At 38.4% G+C, this 16,613-nt stretch overlaps 1 protein-coding gene across 1 annotated transcript in view; it reads left to right on the top strand.

Moving 5' to 3' along the window:
- grin2da (glutamate receptor, ionotropic, N-methyl D-aspartate 2D, a) overlaps positions 1-16,613 on the top strand; it is a 162,268-nt gene that overhangs the window by 61,551 nt on the left and 84,104 nt on the right. The window contains exon 7 of the mRNA XM_080864011.1: positions 8,993-9,107. Within this exon, the coding sequence (XP_080720137.1) occupies positions 8,993-9,107 (115 nt within the window). The remainder of the gene's footprint in view (positions 1-8,992; positions 9,108-16,613) is intronic.

The raw sequence follows: 16,613 nt of genomic DNA on the forward strand, positions 1-16,613 counted from the left end.
GATGGTGAATAAATGCTGACAAATCTCTGACTTTCATTACACCGAGCATGAAATGATTCTTGATCATTCCAGCTAACTCTCTCTCCATTGCTGTTTTTCATCTTTCTCGTTAACTCTCCATCTTGCTCTCTACGCATCTCTTTTTTACTTTTGAATAAGTTGTCATGGTTACAAAGAAATCTTTTCTGCAACAGCCTGCAAAAAGGCTGAATGTTTTCACTGATGGAAAAAATCACACCAACCAGCTTTGGTGCTTATTAGGGCAGGACTATAAACCATTAGGACATCCGCCATATCAAACAGAGAGACAGGCAGTCTCTTTGTCATGTCTCTGCCCAAATGGATCATTTGAACAGTCTCTCTCTAATGTACTGCACACCTCCTGTCTGAGATATTCCTCTGATTACACTGGGGAATTTGATGTTCTTTTCATTTGTAATGGACTGAATGAAAAATGATATTTAAAAATCAAAAGTATTTTTTGATATTTTTTTTCCTCATCTTAAGATATGTTCATAGATACTGGGATTGAGACAAAATATGTGATAAGATATTAGAATTCTTTATTTATTTATATATATATATATATATATATATATATATATATATATTGCTTTTTAATGTTTGATGGGTTCTCTAATTCCTTGATAACTTTTTTTTGTCAAAATGTAACCATTTTTTGCCTCTTTTTTGGCAAATTTTTCCACCTGTTTTTCCAGCATATTAGATGTGAGTTGCTGAATCTGAAATGAAACAGTATTGATTCATCATTTTCACCACAAGGACTCTGTGAATCTGTTACTTGCTTATTGTTTCTGTTGTGTAATTTGAAACAACTCCTGCCCTGACAGCTCCACTTGTAGTTGCCAAGCTGTTGAGTTTAGTGTGATTGGTTAGAAGAAACAACAGCGAGGTGAGTGTGGCCAATGATAGAACAGTGAGCTAAAGGTAACTGATAAACCAATAACCAAACATGAAGCATAATTATTCATAATCAGCATGGAATTAATATTCCTGTAAAGTTAAGACAAACAAACCAACAAAGACTTTTCTGCTAAAAGGAGCAGTTGAAACATGTGTTAGCCCCATCACCATCACCATGTACGAGGATCCTCACATCCACTGGCTACCATTTGGAATTTATTAACCTTTCATTGTTATGAAACATTTCTGTCTAAGCCTATTAAATACAATCAAAGGTTTCCCAGTCAACAAACTTGTACTTCATGATGCCCCTTCTATCTTCTCATGGTGACTTTGTTATCACATCACAGAAACAAAGTTTGACTTTAGTGGTAGATTAGGCTGTCTGCTAATCTGGAGGATCAGTGTGAAGTCCACATGGTGAGGAGTCCTTGGGCAGGATACTAAACATCCACTGCCCCTGATGGATCCATCAGAAATAGATTTTTTTTTTTAAGTGCTTAAAGTGCATAGATTAAAGTGCTGTATGAATGTGTGCGTAAGTGGATGAATGTGACTTGTGGTGTAGACGTGCTTTGAGTGCTCAGCAAGAGCAGAAAAGTGCTGAATAAATACCATTTTCTATTTTAAACAGGAGTATTACCCCCTTTTTGTCATGGCTGATGCATCGAGGCACAAGTGCCGAAAGCTTGTGTCTATTTCATGTTCTGAGATTAGAATAGGTTGTGTTTTTTTTTCTTTTTTCCCCCATTTATTTGATGTTAAACAACACAGTTTTTTATTTATTAAGCGACTGGTCAGTCAGTCTCTGGCCTTAGTGAATGATATACTGTAATGACTTTACCGTTAACTCACTTTTCTGCCATAGAACAATAGACTTGCTTGCCCCCTTTTTTGTGACAACTAACACAGTTATTATAAAAGAAGATGCTTTAAACAATAACAGAATTTAAACAATGTAAAAAAAAACAAAAAACAATATGCATTCATTGTTGATGACATATAATTAGAACCAGCAAATTTGACCAAATATGTGGGCAGCCGGTGGCAAAATTCATGTCAGTGTCAAATCAGGAGAAGCCTTTGTGAATAGAAATAGAGGGTTTACCACAAGGTGCAAACCACTGGTTCCACTTTAGAACAACAAGAAGAGAATAGATTTAACCACAAAAGGCCTGCATAATTCTGAAAAAGAAAATGTTTGGACAGATGAAACCAGGATTTACTGGACAAGAAAAGTATGGAGAAGGAGAGAAACATGATCTGAAGGATCCCACATGATCTGCCAAACATAGTGCAGGCAATGATATGGTATATATGGGTACCTATGGCTCTCACTGGAATTGGGCCATTAATGTGTATTCATGATGTGAGTGCTAACATAAGTAGCAGGATGAATGTGAACTGTAGGACTATATACTCTCTGCTCAAAACTGATCATTTTTTCACAGTGCCAACAGATAATGGTCCAACACATACTGCAAAAGCAACCCAAGAGATTTTAAAGGTGAAGGAATTAGTTATTCTTTGATGGTCAAGTCAGTGTCAGTCCCCTGGTTTCGATTCAGTAGAGCATGGCTTTAGTTATCAAAGACAAAACCAAAGCCAAAAACACCCATGAGCAGCTGACGGTGGCTGTACTAAAGGCAGGAACTCCAGGCCTCAAGGGCCAGTGTCCTGCAGGTTTTAGATCTCACCCTGCGTCAACAGACCTGAATCAAATGTTTAGTTCATTACCAGGCCTCTGGAGAACTTCAAGACATGTTGAGGAGGTAATTTAGCCATTTAAATCAGCTCTGTTGGATCAAGGACACATCTAAAACCTGCAGGACACTGGCCCTCGATGCCTGGAGTTCCCCCCCCTCCATGGCCTAGGAGAATATCTCAAGGTAGACAACACAGAATTTAGCAATGTCCATTGGTCCTAGATGTCAGGCAGTATTAAAAAACATTTTTTAGCCTCTAAAAATAGTTAATGGATTTTGGGTGTAATACCTTGAATTAAAGCTGAAAAGGGGAGGGGCTGACGTTATCATGGTGGCAGTGGTTTATGGTGTACAGAGGCCAAATAAATAAATAAATACATACACTGTATACAACAATTTTTTTTGGTTAATTTTCAGCTTCTGGCTAATGTTAAGGGAAAAATGGGAAAACATTGATTCTGACCTCAACATGCTTTCTGTGTTAATGGCACAGTTTTTCTAAAGTTAGCATCAGTATTGAATCAGATCTAAATACTTGACATCCAATTCATCCTACTGAAAATCAACGCTAAGATGAGCTTCTTTCTGTCTAGCCCAGGATTTCCACAATCTTTTGGCGAGCTTTTTTCTGCCCCTCTGTGAGCTGGAATAGATGTAGGCCTGGGTAAACTTTATTGCTACAAATGAAAAGGTGGATTAACCAGGGTGAGCCGAGTGTTATCCTCCACTGAATCCCTGAATTATTTCCTTTTCAACATTGATGGGTCTATTTCTTTCCCTGTCTTGCTTTTTTTCCCCTCCGCTGTCTTTCTGTTCTTTAATTTCTTCTTTTCAGCTGTAGCCCCATGATATTTATTTTTCTCTTGCCTCCCAGCTAGGATGCTCATAAAACGGGTACTAATTCCACTGGGAACGTTTCTTCCTCCACTGTTTGATGCACAGCAGTCACATGTCTCAGTAGCAAATTCATCGATTACATCAGGCTCCATCTGAGCTCGGCTGTTGTGTAGGTATAATACATAGAGCCTGGTTTCCCGCTGAGAGTCTGTGAGAGTCTCCTGCTCCACTCTGTCATTCTTTTTTTTTTTCTTTTCTGTCTTCACGTGACTCTGCCTCCTTGGTCACAAAGTCACAAGTTGTTTGTGTTTTTTTTCAGGAAATCATGTTAATTTTATCACAGTCAACATTACTGATGTAAATATAATATTTACTAAAACTTATTTGCATTCACTTTTAAAACATATTGAATCTAAAAAATATGTATATCTGTTGACTTTTAATAGCTAAAGACCTCCTAGTGAATAAAGGGAAGTTGGCGAAACATTAAGAAATGGCTACTACAGCAGTGAAAAAGAACATGTAGAAGACACTAACAAAGCTGTGTAGGTTTTTTATGGATCAAGCTGCAATGAACTGCTCCTACAGAAGCTTCCTTGACAGATAAAAATTTGTGTCACTGGGTGGTCACTGTGTATCTAGCTAGCTTATGAAAATAAGATGGATATTTACACCCTTTTTTTAACAGAAATTTGCAAATATGAATAAAGTGTAAAACTACATAAATAAGGTGAACCAAAATATAAATTCCATCAGACTTCCATGTCAGTCCCATTAACCACTATCAAACCAAATCCACAGATATAAATCCATAATTTATCTTATCACATGGCTAGAGATATGACAGAAGAGAGAACGCTATTTATTTATTTTTTACAATTTGTATGATGAATTTTGGATAATTATCCCAACATTTATACAACCATAATATAAGAATATAAGATAATATAAGAATATAATAAGAATAAGAAGAAAGGGGTATTTGGATATTCATGCTTAACAGTGTGCAAAGTATAGTTAGCAGTTACCAGTGACCTTTATTCTTAATAAAGAATAAATCAAGTGATTTCTTTTAAATTTCAAATACTTGTATGAGGAGTGACATCAGAAGGTGAAAAAAACAAAACTGTGACAAAAATGTTTAATTATGTTTTTTTTTTTTTTTTAACAAAGGTGTTCCCTGAGGCTTCAGCAGATGTTTCTTTGGTACATGTAGAGGAAGATCTGGGCAGTTAGCATGAGCGCTGGCAGCTCAGTACACAAACATTCATAGAAAAGGAACTCGCGGCTCGTCTGATTGGCAAGTGGAACCTACAGGACAGAAAACACAAACAAAACCAAAGCTTTCCATTTAAGACGTCACACATACAACAGCGATCTTGTAAGGGGTATAACAGAATAAACCATTGAGATGAAACCTTGCACTTACTGAAGGGTGACTCGTTGCATCTTATCTCTGCCTTGAAAAGTAAAATAATGAACTATTATGCTATTAACTATTCCTTTGATTTGACATTGTTGGGGAGAGGATTGGTTGTTAAATTTACATTGCGGGTTAAAGAGCTTCTTAAACTTATCTTTTGGATTTTTCCTGTAGCAGCTGCTGGTTCATACCGGTAGCAGACCTATTTGCTGGTACCCATTCTCAGTGAAGCACTTCAGTGAATCATGTTTCTGTGCCATGCAGCCCTCTTTGTCTTATTCTCTGTATTGCGTACGCTCTCGCTGTCTGCATCTGTCTCCCTCTTCTGTTGCACTCTTCTTTCTCTTCGTCTCTCTCCCCGTCTCTTACTTTTATCTTAGTCACAGTTTCCAAGATGTTCTTTTTTTCCCCTTCCACCTTATCTTTATTTCTCATGCTCTCTCTCAACCTCCTCCAGCTCCTGCTGCTCTTTCAGACTTTCTTGCTGCTGTCACTGCTGGTACCCTGCATCTCTGCGCTGTACTGTACCGTGTGTGTGTGTGTGGGGGGGGGGGGATCAAGAGAATTTGAGATGGTAGGGTGGAAGTAAGAAGCAGAGGCAAAGTAAAGGATAAAAGGATAGTGGAAGTAAAAGGAAAAAAAGGGAGGTGAGGGTGGGGGGTGTGACATTGTAGCCTACACTCAGCTGCAATCCAGCTTTACCTGGCAGAAGGGATGGAGACATTTCTTTCTCGTGCCACTGCGAGCCTCGAGGCAGACTTTTTCTCAGGTGTAAAAGCAGGTGAAACAGAAATACTGACGACCTCGGGGACCTGCCAGATGTCAGGCAACATCAGCTGCTTGTGGGCACAGCAGCGGGTTAGAAGCCTTCCATTTTCAGGAAAGTCAAACACTTTCCAGTCATGAAATGGGTACTCATGAATTCAGAGGCACATACACAAGTGCCTTCTTTTTGTAAAAATGCCATCAGAGGTGCGTGGTCTACGAGGTTACATCTGTAGCTGATGTGTCAAAGGAGTTCTTGCTGTTTCGGCTGCTGAAGGCTGAGATGATCATATACACAACTGTATTCTGATATAATGGCAGCTGTGGTGTTTTATGGCTGTTATGGTTATATATATTAAAAAAAAAGGGGCAGGGATAGCTCAGTAGGTAGAGTTGTGGCCCCATGATTGGAAGGTCGGGGGTTCGACTCCACTGAACGGTTACCCTGAGGTACCCCTGAGCAAGGTACCGTCCCTACACACTGCTCCCCGGGCGCTGCATTGGTGGCTGCCCACTGCTTCACTGGTTGAATGGGTTAAATGCAGAGGAGCAATTTCCCTATGGGGACTAACACATACACATTAAAAGGGTAGAAATCTATTTTAATATAACCGAAAATGAATTCACCCAGCCTCATGATTTTCTGTTTGTTTGCTTATGACAAGTTAAAGTTGCAGTTCAGTTTTGCCCAAATCTCTTGCATATAAGCCGTGAAGTGAATTATCTTTTTGTGCATACATTGCATGACCATGCTGAAAGAAAGTTTTTATTTTAAAGCAGTGGCTATAAACCTGCCAGTTTCCCTTTGAGAAGTGGGAACAAAGTCGGCTGAATCCACCATTTGTTGCTCATAAAGGAGCCAAATCTCATTTCACTTGTGCTCCTTTACTGTTCATTGTGCTGAATTTAAAAAAGAAAAATAAGTAAAATGACTGAGAGCTCTTGTATTGACAGCGGTTCTGCACTGTGAGCCTGGGAAAGGTTATGACAGCAGGCTTTTAGCCTCATTTTTGAGACATTGAATATATATATATAAACCAGTTAATATCCATTAAATGAATCCTTCTGAATATTCTGAATGTGAAACAATTTGCAGTAGATTTGGCATTATTCACTTTATTACGATAACTGGAAATGATGCTGAAAAAAGTGGGTTGATGCTTATTTTATTATTTACAGGTATCTCTTCAATAATTATTCTGATCTTAGAGTTTCTGACTGGAGTATATTTTGAGTAGATTGTGCATTTGAGTTGCAGTTGCATGTCAAAAAAAAAAGTAATGATGACTATGTCAAAAACATGAGAAGTTTGAAGTGTTTTCAACTTAGGACCTACTTGCAAGGTCATGCAGTGTTGGCACTTTAACTTCACATCAAGAAGTTTCAAGGATTCTGGTCAGCTCAGGCCTTTCTGTTTGGAGTTTTCATGTGCTTTCTTTGGGTCCTCCAGCTCCTCCCACAGTCCAAAGACAGTGGCCATTGTAACTGTAGTACACTCAATAATTCCCTCGCTTATGGAACCATCTTTATCAGCAATAACTTGAAGTAATCATTTTCTAGATGACTTTATCACTCTTTTTAAATCACTGTGGAAGAGTTTTGATCCACTCATCATAACAAGGGTGCTTCAGTTCAAGGTTTGTTGTCACTTGCAAGTTCCCATCACAACATTTGAATCAGGTTGAAGTCTGGACTTTGCACAATTGCATTACCTTGGTTCCTTTCTTTGTCAACCATTCTGGTGTGCACGGGATTGTTCTTCTGTTGCGCATAAACTTGTTTCAGCCAAGCTTTAGCTGTCGGACATTTAACTCTAGAATACTTTGGTATACAGAGATTTCATGATTGACGCACTGACTGCAAGGTGCCCAGGTTCTGTGGCTGCATTGGAAACCCATGCCATGAAGCTCCCTCTGGTTTGGCGTTAACACCAGAGGTGCTTTAGAGCTCTGCAGATACTGAGTCAACATGTCATTGCCCCCTCAGCACTCAGCAGCCTCACTCTTTAATTTGATGTTGTCCAACACTTTGTGGCTGAGATGCTGTGGTTTCAAAGTTCTTCCACTTTCTAATAATACCACTCTTTGCACTGTTGGTATCTTATTACAGTCCCATGCTGAAATTCAGTGAGCTCTTTAGAACAACCAAATCTTTCATAAATGTTTGGAGAGGTAGACTGATTTTATCCACCTGTGGCAATGGGCCTGCAAACATCTTAATTCATATTAATCAAATTCACCAAATTCAATTGAATTCTTTTCAGTATAGTCAGATGTTGGGCTGCTAACAGTTTAGTTACTACGGTATATCACTTTTTCATCTTGTTTCTGCAGTGTATTTTTTGTGTTTCCACGACTGATTACTGTTGATTAAGGGTTACTTGAGTTGTTAAGGCTTTCTTTCAGTGAGGTTGCTTGTTTTTGGGAACATGCAGGCTTCATTAGGATGCTTTGATGTGCTCTTTTCCAGGTGCTTTTAGGGTAGATGTTTCATTACAAAACATCAAAGGCAAAGCCTTCTCTTTCTCTCTCACTATCTGTTTTGCACCAATGCTACTTGCTTCTTTTCAAGTATTAAAAGTGCACTCAAGACCTTCATGGCTTACACTCATATTGTTCTTCTGCAAGCCACCCGCTGTTGTAGTTGAAGTCGGGGAAACATTTTAGCGAATTTACTGCTTTATCTCGCGTCCCCCTCCTAGTCTCACCCCATCTTGTCTTTGCTTCACCTCATGGTCTCAGCTCCTCAACAATGTCATTTCCTCTTAGAAATGTGTTTTGTCTTTAGCACAGAATCCCTGATGTTTGTTCCCTGCAGTGCAGGTCTCAGCCCTACCTTCACAGCTCTGACTACTTGATTCTTGTTTCTGGACTTTTTCTTTTTTCTTTTGCTTCTTTATTTCTTTCTAATAAAAAGAAGCAGAAATTGCTCAATGTTTCTGCTATTTTTAATTTCTATAAGAAGTAATAAGGTTGAAAATTGTGTGTTGCAGATTTCCTAGAACTTTTGCATTAAACACAGGATAACAAGGATAAGAATAGAGTAGAAGTGAGCAGAGCTTAATGCTGAGGGTTCATGGATGCACTCAGTAGACATCATGGAAATTCATCAGTGAAAAATAAGATGGCAAAACAGACGCTTTTCTGAGAGAACTTTGCAACAAAGAGAACTTTGTTGCAAATTAAATGAGACAAATTAATAACAAATTAATGCCTTAAAAACAGCAGAAACATATCATCATTCCAATTTTCTATTCCACTCAAATTGATTGATTTCATATTTGAGGTATATAGATTAAAGAAAAAAGAACTTATCTGCTCTCCAATCTCTGTTGCAGGTACTTCACCAATATATCCATAGGTGGACGGGACTACTCTTTCAACAGTGATGGCTACTTATCCAAACCGCTGCTTGATGTTATCTCCTATTCCAATGGGAGAGGCTGGGAGGAGGTCAGTACATATCTGTGTAAATTGGCACTAATTACCCAAACGTAGCAACTAGATAGGCTAACCACAATTTCACACACCATCAAACATGCTAACTCATCACTGCTCAATTTCACCTTTTATGCTCTCTCTGCCTGAAGCTCATCTCTTCTTCCTCCTTTCCTCTCTCCAATATTAGATCTCCCATAGGTCCCCTCCTTTCCATCCTTCTACTCCTGTCTGTGTTTTTCAGCCTTGTTAGTAGGTGCTAATGCACAGTCCAATATCTTTGCCATCAGGAGCAGTTGTACAGTAATAGTACTAAATCCAAGGTCTTCCTCTGTGGGTACTTTAAATTCCTCAAGCTTTCCTTCGACCTGAGGAAATAAGTAAACCTTTTTATTCTTCCCACTGTGTTCCATTTGCTCCTGACCTTTTAAGACTCAATATGTTTACTGGCAAGTAGCAGACTCAAGGTCTCCCTAATTTTGAGAATGAAAACCTGAAAGGAAAAAAAGAAAAACATAAACACACACACACACACAAGAACATTGTTTTAACTGCATAGCATCACAGTAAGTCCCTCATTGCTGTAGTGTGTTACCTGTCTACGGTCGCTCGACACTGACCTAAAAGTTCAGCACTATACAGCATTTAAGGAGTATTCATGTAAGAATCTGGGCAAAAGATCCATTTAAAATGATTTATGGAGCATTTAAAGAGAAGATAACACAAAATACTGCAAATACATATGTCTTTGAGGAACAACAAGTACCAATATTTTTTACAGCAAATTATAGTATGCAAACTAAAATAATATTAGAATCAAGTATTTTTGCAAGTTATTTTTAACAGTAAGAAAATATTGTTTTGAACAAATCTGCCAATACTGTAAATTTCAAAGGAAATTTCAATCACATGATTGTTTATGTTAATGTCTCTCACAGCAACACTTCTGTTTCTCATGTTGCTTCAGTTTATTGAAGTTTGCAGGCATCCATTTACACACAGTTCTCTCAAAGTCCTGCCGTAACATTTAAGACAGGGTGAATTTTGGTCGAGTCACTCAAAACTCTAATTATTGTCTTTTCCGCCATTCATTTGTAGATTTGAGTTGTGCTTGGGATCTTTGTCCTTTTGCATAACTCACTTTTGGCCAAGCTTTAGCTGTCAGACAGATGGCCTCACATTTGACTCTAGAATACTTTGATGTACAGAGGAGTTTGTGACAGTGACAGCAAGGTGCCCAGTTCCTGTGGCTGCAAAAGCCCAAATTACCCCCCCCCCCCCCGACCATCACGTTTGGCAATTAGTATGAAGTGTTTGAGCTATATTTTGTTTTCTGCAAATGTGCCGCTGTGCATTTTGTCCAAACATGTCCTCTTTGATCTTGTCTGTCCAAGGGACATTGTTCCAGAACTCCTGTGGGTTATGCAGATGCAACTTTGCAAGGCATTCTTTTTAGAAGTTGGATGCTTTACTCCTGGGAACCCTTCTAACCAGGCCACACTTATTCAGTGTTTTGTTTTTTCTTGCTTTCATGAACTTTCACATTTAGGATGGTAACTGTTTTTACCCTGCAGGCTTAAAAGCACAATGCGGTCACCCAGGTCCAAGATTGTGAATGCAATAACTCGAGAAAAGGATGATGTAGGAGTTTAAACTTTATACTATAGGTGCATCTGCTAAAAATCTTGGACAAGTTCGAATTTCAGTGACCTTGAGGACCTAAAGGTCGAAGTCAGAGGTCTTGTAAATGCAATAACTGAAGAATGATGTCACCTAGAATTTTGAAATTCTTTACCATATCGACTGAAAATTTCAGAAAATTTTAAATCTCAGTGACCTTGACTTCAAGGTCGAGGTCAGATGTCAACTTTTTCTGAAAATCACCTAGAACTTCAAATTCATACCATAGGTGCATCTACTATAGGAGGCTGAGGCACCACTGGCACTCGCTGCCAGCATTTTTAGGCTTCTCAGAGCATAGTACAATATGATTTAGGGGTGTATTTGCTGGGGGATACACGCCTGCAAAGATCAGCAAATAGCCAAAACATCTGCTTTTATAGAGGTGGCCACACTGCAATTGCAAGTTTGGTCCTCATTGTATTATGCTGATTATACAGCATATGATTATAGTGAACTAAACCATGAAATATGAACAATATATCAAAGAGACAGTAAGAAACTGTGGAAGTATTTGAGAGAACAAATGAAATGTTTTGCTCTGTTTGATGTCAGATTCAGTTGTACAATCTCATTTGGCCATTCTTTTGTCACCAGCTTCACTTCTTCTCTGTGTGTCATGGCAAATATATGATCTAAGAAGGCCTCTAAGATTCTCTCTTCACTTGCCCACATTCTTGATAAAACATATTAACTTGACAATGCTGCACTGCAATGCTTGCAGCATGCTGCAATGCTGGACTCTGAGGTTTAAAAAAAAAGTTATACTTAATGTTGGTGTGGTTTGAGGGTAGTGGTGGTGATGGTGGTGATTGTTTTGCAGCAGATAACAAGCCTCACATCAAGATTCAGATCAGTGATAATATTGACGATGCTTAGTGACTGCTGAACAACGGGCACTTATTTTGTAACGTCTCAGCTTTTTTAGTTATGTCTTTTCTCACCCGGTCTCGCTTTGCTTTTGAGCTCTGTATTTCTGCTGTATTTCTTCAGTCTTCTGGCAATAGTTAACCTTACACGAAAGCGACGATTTATAGTTCTGTCTGGTGCTAAGAGGCAGCAAACTGAAGTACTGCTCTATCAGTGGGAATCATAGTACAATCTTCAGCCCTTTTCTGAAGCATCTCACCTTTCCTGTATTGAATTTTTGCTGAATGAAGGCTGCAATATTGACAGAGGAGATAGGCTTCTGACTAGTTTTCCATACACTTGGGGTAGATAGAATTTAAAAAAAAAAAAAAAAAAAAAAAACTGGCTGCAGCAAGCAGAAAAACTGAAAGATAAGAGGTTATGTTGCACCGTTGTGCTGCTCTTTTATATCTTATGCTCAGGTTATTTTGTAGAGAAATTCCCCAATAGAGAAGTTTACCCCAACTGTGTTGAGCATTTCAGCATTTAGCTCATCATCTTTGGTTTACCAGGCCACAACCACATCAAACAGCAGATTTAAAGAAATGCTAACTAGGTGTCAAACATATTGTACTTGGCATTTAGGGGTGAAAAAGCGCATTTATCAGCTTAAGGATGAGAAATGCAATGGAGATTAGAGATAAAAGAACAGTGTGTTTAAATTCATCATGGACACAAACACAATTTCTAATGTTAGCTACAGAAGATTTTCACAGTATTATTGTAGGGTCTTTACCTCTATCAGTCAACAAAATGCTGTGGATGAACAAAAGAGAAATGTAAATCAAATCAATATTTGCTGTGACCACCCTTTGCCTTCAAAACAGCATCAGTTCTTCTAGGTACACTTGCACACAGTTTTTGTAGGAACTCGGCTGGTAGGTTGTTCCAAATCTTGGAGATCTAACCACAGTGGATGTAGGCTTCCTCACATCCTTCTGTCTCTTCATGTAATCCCAGAGACACTCGATGATGTTGAGATCAGGACTCTGTGGGGGCCATACCATCACTTCCATTACTTCTTGTTCTTCTTTATGCTGAAGATAGTTCTTAATGACTTTGGCTGCATGTTTGGGGTCGTTGTCCTGCTGCAGAATACATTTGGGGCCAATAAACAATCATTTCTATTTCTGAAAGCATTCTTTGTTAACAGCATTTTTCACACCTGCCTGAAACTTTTGCACAGTACTGTAATATAAAAGTAATATTAAATAAAGAAAATGATATTGTTGCACACAGGCTTCCTTTTAGATCTCAAACAAGATGTGGAGGCTATAACTGAGACTGTTAGAACTTAATTTTTCATTTTGTTGTTTGCTGGATTGTTACTTGTTCAGACTTCTATTTGACTTATAAGCATGGCTTACATGGTTAAAATTTCTTTAACATTGTGCAAAAGTCTTGTGTGACCCTTAATTTCTCTGGTGTTTTGTATAAGAGAGGCCAGGCTTTATGAAGGTTTTTCAGCTGCTTTTTAAATCATTTTCAGTTCAATTCTTGTACCTGAAGGAGAATATATTCTCAAAGTAGGTTTTAACTTTGCAAACATACAAATGAAGGTGTAGTATTGTCTGTATAAGACTCTTATTTCATAATCATTAGGAGGTGGTGATACTTTCAATGTAAAGTGCAGCAGCGGATCAACAAACACTAAATAAGAAAATAAAACATTTCTCATTTGAACTGAATCTGCTGTGATGCCGAGTGTTGGCTTTGGCCTTAAAATTACTGCAGAGATTTACCAGAAACGTGCAAAGCACAGAAGACTTTAAATAAAAAATACAGGTGGTTCACAACGGGCGATTTACTGCATTAAAATGATGCAATCCAAACATCAGTAAAACCACTGCTAAGACATCCACGTAATATATTTCACAAATCATGTTATTAAAGTTATGCTTCCATCATTAGGATTCAGACACTCCTCCAGTTTCCCATAGATTTTGGGAGGTTTATTCCCTACATTCAAGTTGAGGGGTCATATGATGACAATGATGCTTTGCTTCACAATCTCAAGAATGATATATCAGTTATATGAAATGGGTGTCAGCTGGTACTAATCTCTACATTGCATAGTTAGAAAAAAATTGTAGTCTGTGGGAGCAGGAAGCGCTGTTTGTAGTCACTCATTAGTGACTGTTAATTCTCTCCTCCATGTCAGAACATGCTCATAGGGAGATCATTTGTTGCTGGACTTTTCTGCTGGTCAATGTGAGCACAATAATCATATCATGTGATTTAAGGCCATATGTGCTGGACACCGTGTACATCAACAGGGATCTTGGTTCACATTGCTTGTTGGACTCTGCTGGGATGCTACTGATTCTAGTCCATACTTTTTAAGGGCCAAATTTTAGATGCAGCCAAGGGTGTAAAGTTCAGTCCTCTCAGGATCTTTTCTCTGCTTTTTGTAGATGACACAGTTCTGTTGGTTTTAAGTGATGGGGAACTGTGGCAGTGAATAGATGAATGGATTATAATGTTGTCTAATTTGTTGTAAGAATGTGCACTCCAATACAAATGATGCTGGAAATGAAAGGATTCTTGTTGATTTTTGATGTTCAGCTGTCAGCAAAGCCTTATTTCACATGAGGATTTGAAAATCTTGTTCTGTAAATTTTATGAAGTTGGCTGTTATGTGATGCAACACAACAGCAAGTCGTATTGCATTTGTTTGTTCTTTGAGAGAAGCGTAAACATTGGAGTTTACAGAGGATCAATGAGCAAATAAAATAAGAAAGATGACTACCTTTATAATCAATCTGATAAGAGACCTATAATCTTAAACCACACAAGTCCTAATCCAATTTCAGTTGAGTTTAAAAGTGTAATAAGAGTTTTACAACCTCACAACACAGAGGGATGTAAGTGCACTGTGGACTTGATAAGAGATGTGGATCGATTACAGTGATTCAGAAGGTACTTTGCGAGAGACCAGGCTTTCAGAGTGGACTTGTACACAGTGTACACTCCCAGCCACCTATAGAGGATAGGAAAATCAAATTAGGTTTTAAAAACGAATGCAAATTATTAAAATAATATGCAGACTAAGTGTGGCGACAATAAGAAAACCATTTAAAGCATTTTGGTTAGACTAACCAGTGATCGATAATGTCAGCACAGGTGATGCATGTATTAGATTGCATCACTAAAAAAGCTGCAATGTAGGTATGATTTTATCTAAGTTTAAAAACAACAACAACTCTACAGTTTTGGAGTTCACTGATTTTTTTTGTGCCATTGTTCCCCTTTAAAATCTCAAGGCCACAGCCTCAGAACTTTTCAAAGTCTCCACGTCTCTGCTCATCAATACTTACCTGTTCTTACCAAAAGCCTTTTTTCATATTTAATGAGAATTTAAAATACAGCAACTCCTGTTTGAGTCAGATATACACACAGACTTTTTATAGCCAGATCTAGAGACTGAATGCTCCCATCTTGATGTCTTGTTTTGATCTCTGTGTATCAGAATATATTTAATTAAATCACTCTTTACTCAAGCTTCATGATGTTGACACCATAATTTATAATGCTTTTAGAATTGTCTCTGCAGCTTTATGAGAGGTTTTGCTTGGAGAGCTTGATTACTACAATTTGCAGCTGTTGTGCACACATAACAGACCAGCAGAGTAAAATACAGCCAGACATCACTTAATAGTGGTTTTGAGGCCACTGTTGAAAAAAAGGTTGCATGTATTCTTACCGTTTTTGTTAGAAGGATTTTTGTCTTTGTGTGAAGAATCCATCTACATCTGCCTCTTTAAAACATTGGAGTAGGGGTTTTAACTAACGCTAGCAGATGACTTTTTTTTAAGAAGTTTGGAAGTTTACATGACTGAGAAACATCACTTGGAAAAGGAACAGAATTCAGGACAGTGACCATTTAACCAAAAATATAAACAATAATAAAACTGATGGTAGGACCAAAGAGTCAAAAATAACTTCCACAAATGAACTAAAACCTCATTTATTTATTGCCATATTTACTCATATTGATGTAAACTCATAGGCAGCTCTTATTTTAAGAATATTTATAGTCTTGTAATTGAATGTGCTTTGCTACTTAGTAAAAACCGACTGTTGTAACAGTGAGTTGGCCTGAAACAATCTTTGCAATTGCTACTCTCATCACTGAGCGTTTGAGTGTTTGGTCTTTGAATGAAAAGGTGCTCAGATAGTGATGTGTATTATCTTCGCAGCTGCAGCAGCAGTGGTTTGTTTTATAGTAAACAGAAGACACGCAGTGTTACAATGAGCTGTGTGTGTTTGTGTGTGTGAGAGTAAGCAGAAGTAAAAATATAAAGAAAATCAAATATTCTAAATATTGATTTTAAAAGCCTTTGTAAGAAGTGGTGGGATTATTGTCAAATTATTGACAAGAGAAGGGTCGAAAATCAATGTTCTGTATGATGATCGATCCTGCAAAGCATTTTGGGTGCAGTGACTGGTAGACATTGACTGAGGAATCAGCTGACTGAACCTGCTACCAGGGTAACCAGATAAAATGGGGCCGAAGAGGACACCGACAGCTGAGGAAGTCGAGGACATTAAAAAGTCCCTTGACTTCATAATGGAGGAAATTTCTACTATCAGGTTGCAGCAGAAAAATATCATTGAAATTGTGGAGGAGGTAAAGCTCCTCCGCATCCAAAATGCCGAAAAAGATAAAAAGATTGCATACCTGGAAAGTAAGGTCGCTGACCTGGAACAATACTCCAGGATAAACGACGTCATCATCACTGGGCTCCATATTAAACCCCGGTCATACGCTCAGGCGGTGACCGCTGACAGCAACGAGGAACCTGGAGAGCTTGACATTAGCTCCACGGAACAACAGGTGGCTGCTTTCCTGCGGTCCAAAGGGATTGCCCTGGACTGTAACTCTGTCGAAGCATGCCACCCTCTTCCCAGGAGGAACGGCAACATACCGGC

This window comes from Rhamphochromis sp. 'chilingali' (genome assembly GCF_963969265.1).
Source record: "Rhamphochromis sp. 'chilingali' genome assembly, chromosome: 17".
In the NCBI taxonomy this organism is placed as follows: domain Eukaryota; kingdom Metazoa; phylum Chordata; class Actinopteri; order Cichliformes; family Cichlidae; genus Rhamphochromis; species Rhamphochromis sp. 'chilingali'.